The sequence below is a fragment of the Myotis brandtii genome, unplaced genomic scaffold (assembly GCF_000412655.1).
Source record: "Myotis brandtii unplaced genomic scaffold, ASM41265v1 scaffold137, whole genome shotgun sequence".
NCBI lineage: Eukaryota > Metazoa > Chordata > Mammalia > Chiroptera > Vespertilionidae > Myotis > Myotis brandtii.
The window spans coordinates 5,379,081-5,385,007 of NW_005354874.1; the positions used below are offsets into that span (position 1 = coordinate 5,379,081).

Genomic DNA, 5,927 nt, shown 5'->3' on the forward strand with positions numbered 1-5,927 from the left:
ATCATCATCATCATCAATGTTCCCTCTCCTTAGACAAAACTGTTTCTTGATCCTGTTATATTCACGTCTGCACCTCCCACACCTACTGCAGCAATTGGCTCAACTAACTAAATTCAATAAATTTTACTTTTTTAAAATGTTCAATTAAAAACACCTCAGTAAAATCCACCACTGAACATTCAAGAATCCTTATAAAGTAAAATGATATCCTTCTAAGCAACTATACTGCTTTTTAGGATTATAGCAAATAGCAGTTTTAAATGTCCATAAAATCCTGGCTTTTTCTCTTTTCAACAACTGGACCGTGACTCGAAGGAAAAAGCCCAAACTCTGATGCTTGGGTATGTTTTACGACTGGGATTCAGCTTTTATTTAATTTCTTTTTAAAAATATGTTCCCTTTGGTCAAGACAAAGTTGGCTTTGTTTTACGGAACTGTAAACAGACGCCAGGAGTTTTCCTGGAGATGTCCCAGAACTCGAGGGGTAGACACTGGTTCTCATCCATCCCAAGCTGAAGAGCCCCCAAACCACTCCGAGAGGTGGGCACTTAACATGACTTCAAATCTCTAGGCTTCACTGTTTGGGGGCTGGGCCAATCTGTGATCATATGGTCTTTCCTTTTCTTTTTCTTTTTTTTTTCTTTTTTTCTTTACCCTCACCTGAGGATATTTTTTCCATTGATTTTTCAGAAAAAATATGTTCCCTTTGGTCAAGATGAAGTTGGCTTTGTTTTATGGAACTGTAAACAGACGCCAGGGGTTTTCCTGGAGATGTCCCAGAACTCGAGGGGTGAACACTGGTTCTCATCCATCCCAAGCTGAAGAGCCCCCAAACCACTCTGAGAGGTGGGCACTTAACATGACTTCAAATCTCCAGGCATCACTGTTTGGGGGCTGGGCCAATCTGTGGTCATATGGTCTTTCTTTTTCTTTTTCTTTTTTCTTTCTTTTTTTTTTATCCTCACCTGAGGATATTTTTTCCATTGATTTTCAGACAGAGTGAAAGGGAGGGAGGAGGGGGCAGGGAGAGAAAGAGAGAGAGAAGTGACTCTTCGGTCTGCAGGCCAACGCTCTAACCACTGAGCAATCGGCCAGGGTGGCCAGGGTGATCATACGGTCTTGGGTGCCCCTCTCTCCACGTGCTCCTTATTCCTCATCAGTCAGAGTGTGATTAAAATGGGAAAAAAATAAATGAAACATTGTGGGAGAAAGTAGTTAGAAAACTAAGAATGACATAGACTAGGAATCCTGGAATCTTTATTTTCCATGTGTTTTTCATCCTCAGAGACTCTTCAGAAGGGAAAGATGGGTGTGTTTTAAGCCTTCTGCTCCACCCACAGGGCTGTGCCTCCAGCAGGAAAAAGGAATTCAGACTATTCGAATGCTCTCCCATTGACCTCGCTTAATTCCATTTGCAGGATGGGGCAGGGCCTACTATGTGCCTTCAAAGATGCAGAAACTGAGGCCCAGGTTCTCTGGGTTCTCACGCAGAGCAAATCGGTGCTAAGCTGCCCTTCAGCTGCTAGTCCCATGTGTAGTGGCTCTAAATCTAGGGAGATTTTTTCCCCCAAAGGGACACTTGGTAATGTCTAGGGATGGTTATGAGTGTCACAATTCAGGGGAGTGGGTGTGTGCTCCTGGCATCTAGTTGGCGGAGGCCAGGGACACTGCACAGGACACCCTTCCAACACACACTTATCCAGTATATCACCAGTGCCCATGGCTGGAAACCCTTTGCTAGAATAATTGAGAAAGTAGCAGAGTGAAGAGCATTTCTAACACTGTGTGTGTGTGTGTGTGTGTGTGTGTGTGTGTGTAGGAGAGAAATATGAGCTCAGAGGCCGAAAGGGTATGCTAGGCTCTTGCTACTCAAAATGTTGTCCTTGGACAACCATCAGCCAGGAGTGTTAGAAGCTCAGAGGCCGAAAGGGTATGCTACTCAAAGTGTTGTCCTTGGACAACCATCAGCCAGGAGTGTTAGAAATGCAGGCTCTCAGTCTTACTGAGTCAGGACCTGCCTTTTAACAAGATTCCAGGTGATTCATGTGCTCATGATTCATGAAGCTGAGAAGGACAGGCTCTGGTTCATCCCAGACCGGATAGCCTCCAACCCTGCCCCGAGGGATGGGCATTTAACTTGGCTTTACATCTCACCAAGGGCCTTTCCCCAAATCCCCATCGCCCACTCGGGGTTTCGGGGACTGCCGGTCTCCCTCAAATATGACCTGCCCTTCCTTTGATTTTTACGTGCTGGGGGAGGAAGGGCACCTCTGGTCAAGTTTATTATAACCTTTCCCGTTTTCCTCCCTGCCCCGTCCCCTCTCCACAGGCCTACACCCTGCTGGGACAGTTTCTTCTGATGCACAAGAACGAAATGGAGTTTCAGAGGTGGCTCATTTGTTGTTGTGGTGCCACGGAGCGTGAGGCCCAGGAGAGCACTATCTGCCTGAAGGAGTGGTGCTCCTGCTTCCTATGAACACACCCCCTTGCTCAGCCGCCTGCGTAATGACACGTCCTGTACCTAGGCCCAGGCTCAGAGTCGTTATTTTTGTTTTTAACCTTAACGATACATGCTTGTTTACAAAAAGTGATTCACGAATATAAAAAAGGACAAACACAAGAAAATGACCCAAAGACCACAACCTAGAAGTGACTATCATTCCCCTTACATCCTGACAAATATCTCAGCATATAGTTTATATAAAAGAATGAACAATTTTGCTTAAAAAATGGGAATTTTGTCAGTGTATTAGTTATCTATTGCTGCATAACAAATAAACCCTAAACATAGTAGCTGAAACAATAAGTTTATCTCACATAGTTTCTGAGGGTCAGGAATTATACAACAGGTTGATTTCATTGACCAAGTCACATGATCATACCTAACTCCAAAGGGGCAAGGATTCTTCTGAACTCAGAAAAAGTGGAAATATATCATGACACCAATACTCAAGTAAGGTCATTATTTTTTCCCTGAATGCCTCATGGCTGTTATATCTCCTACGTGTATAATATGACTGGGATATTTCTATTAGGGTCTTTTTTTAACTCTCTAGCTTTGCTTCTTTAGCTCTCCCCCAAAAAGAGGCCAAAGAGAAGGATTCCAGGTGAGCCAACTGGTTGGCCCAAAGATTTGAATAGCTCTATCTACTGAGAGCTCAGGTTCTGACCGTCCAGAGCCTTTCCCCTGCTGCCTCCTGCACAGAGTAGTTCTCCACTAAAATAGTCATGGAATTGGAAGTCACTCCATTTCTCAGACAGGACTGGTTGGCAGTAGGGAAAGGAGAGAGGGAAGTAGCTTTGTCCCTCACTCTTTTCACATACCTGGCTCCCCAAAATCTCCCTCACAGACACTGGGAATGTTTCCCGTCAGCTATTCACTTCCTTGTGTCAATTTTTGTCTTCTTTGTAGATAAAGTTATTGTTCCAATTCTTCAATTCTCCCTGTGTGCCCCACCTTTGTCGTGAGATTTTGCAGTTCCTCCCACTAGAGGCAGAGTCCCCGGATGTAGACTTGGCCAGTGTTACAAGCTTGAAATGACAGCATGTCAGTTCTGAGGCACATTTCCCCTTGCTCTACTGTGCCTCTGTCAACACCAAGAGGAGCTACAGCCAATGCCTCCTTACCCTGGGTGAGCTACTCAACGGTGCTAAGCCACGGTTTCCTCACCTGTGAAGTGGGGACAATAAGGCAATTACCCTGTCTTGCAAGGTGAATGAACTGAAATAGTATCTGTTAGGCAGGGGTCCTCAAACTACAGGCCCGCCGCGGGCCACATGCAAATACAAATATTGTATCCTTGCAAGGTGAATGAACTGAAATAGTATCTGTTAGGTCTATGATGCATAGCAGGAACACTGTCCCTGTTCTTCAAATCTCCGAGAGCCGGGCCTCCTCGGAGCTTGATCATCATGTGGCACTCGGGAGAGAATTCACAGCTGCGAGCTGGAGGAGAGCCCAGCGATCAGCTTATCCAATCTAGTTCTGTTCTGTCCCACGTGCAAGTACTGAACACTGTATGACTAGTAGGGACACAGTCTTTTTAAAAAATATATATTTTATTGATTTCAGAGAGGAATGGAGAGAAAGAGAGAGAGAGAAACATCAATGATGAGAGAGAATTATTGATCGGCTGCCTCCTGCATGCCCCCTACTGGAGATCAAGCCCACAACCTGGGCATGTGCCCTTGACTGGAATCGAACCTGGGACCCTTCAGTCCGCAGACCGACGCTCTATCCACTGAGCCAAATCAGCTAGGGCAAGGGACACACTCTTTAATGGGTGAGTAGAAAAGGACAACTAATGAAAATCAGATTATTTCAGATTTTTATTGGGATCTTGTTAGTGTCACATTAGCCCATGGAGCCCCAAAAGCATTTTCAAGGACACTCAGGAGGAGTGGGCTTGCATTGTGCCCTCTGCTCAGTCTAAGGCTCATCTTCTACTCGGCAGGGCAGCTGTTTCAATGATTTGGGAAAGAGTTGGTGCCTGAGAATATTTAAATTGTCGCGGATTTGACCAGCATCTTAAACAGGAGCTGAGCCGTCTGCGAGGAAGGGGGACCAGATGTTGACTCTTGGCTCAATATCTGTAGTCTGGAAATATTCATAAATCAATAAATGATTTTTATTCAAATTTATAGGGTGTCCAAGGTTCTGAGTAGGGTTAGGTGCTATGGAAAAAGCAAGAGAAGTATGAGTTCCTCTAGCTCAGTGGTTCTCAACCTTGGCTGCACATTACAATCACCTGGGAAAAGGAGCTTACAACTTAATAAGAGGCGATTGGGAAAAGAGAGGGCAAAAAGCCAAGGTGTTAGGAGGTGTATCTTAGTTTGAGCCTCCCACCCTGAAGCAGACCCTGAGACATGGTCTGAGGGATCATAGCTTATTCAGGAGTGCTCCCAGGAAATGCTGGCAGGGGAGGGAGGAATGTGGCCGGGAGGGCAAAGCAGCCAATAAAAGTGTGTCATCACCATTATCACTGTGGGCAACTGGACCTCAGTGCTGCCAGGAACTCCAGGAGCCAGTGTAGACAGGCATTTAGTTACCCCACCCTGGGGTATCTAAACACCCCTCTTATCAGTCATTTGTTGAGCGCTGCTCCCATGGGAAGGTAATCCTTCAGCTCCTGAGCCTGCCATGTGGGTAAAATGAAACTCATTGAGAAAGCAGTCAGGCAGAGAAATCAGGCACTGGCAGCCGCATGCATTGAAGGGGAAAGAGTGAGGGCACATGGCGAGCAGGGTGCCCACAGCTTCTGCCATGCTGGGTTTTGGAGTAGGACATGCTTGGCTTGGAAAACAGATCCACCCCTTACCACCCATTCTAAGACCTTTTGAAAGTCACCCTGTTGGCCCAGCTGCCCAGCTGTAAAATGATGATGATGATAGTATCTACTCAAGCATTAGGAAGATTAAAACGCTTGGCACCTGCTAAGAGCTTCATACAAGGGGAGCTCTAAAAACCTCGGTATTAAAATGTATGGCACAGAGTGTGTATTGGTATGTCAATAAAGGAGAGCTGGGTATGGGTGGGAGTGGTCAGGGAAGGCTCCTAGGAAGAGGTGACATTTCACCTTGGTGTTAAAAGGGGAAGGTCAGGGTTGAATAAGCTGAGGGTGGAGAAGTAGGAGGGGGAGAAGAAGGGAGACAGGCAGCGGGGAGAGAAGGAGCTTCAAGGGGAAAGACAAACACAATTGGCCCAGAAAGAGTGAGCTGTGGGACCCTGTAGGAACAGGTAAAGGGTAGGACTGGAGTCTATAGGGTAAGAGGCCTCCTCCCATTTCCCCAGATAGAAGCTGAGTGTGAGCTGGTAGCTGGCTCCGTTTGAGAAGCCGGTCTCTGCAGGGTCTCCAGCCTGAAGAAGGTTAGCGCTCTGCAACAGTCAGTGGGAGCTGGGACCCCCAACCATGTTGATAACCCAGAAC

The 5,927-nt window shown here is 46.3% G+C and overlaps 1 protein-coding gene across 1 annotated transcript in view; it reads left to right on the top strand.

The window, feature by feature from the left end:
* The window catches only part of BANF2 (barrier to autointegration factor 2), a 3,721-nt gene extending 1,202 nt beyond the window's left edge, over positions 1–2,519 (top strand). The window contains exon 2 of the mRNA XM_014535077.1: positions 2,330–2,519. Coding sequence (XP_014390563.1) covers positions 2,330–2,476 — 147 coding nt within the window. The 3' untranslated portion in view covers positions 2,477–2,519. The remainder of the gene's footprint in view (positions 1–2,329) is intronic.
* The last annotated feature ends 3,408 nt before the right edge of the window (positions 2,520–5,927 follow it).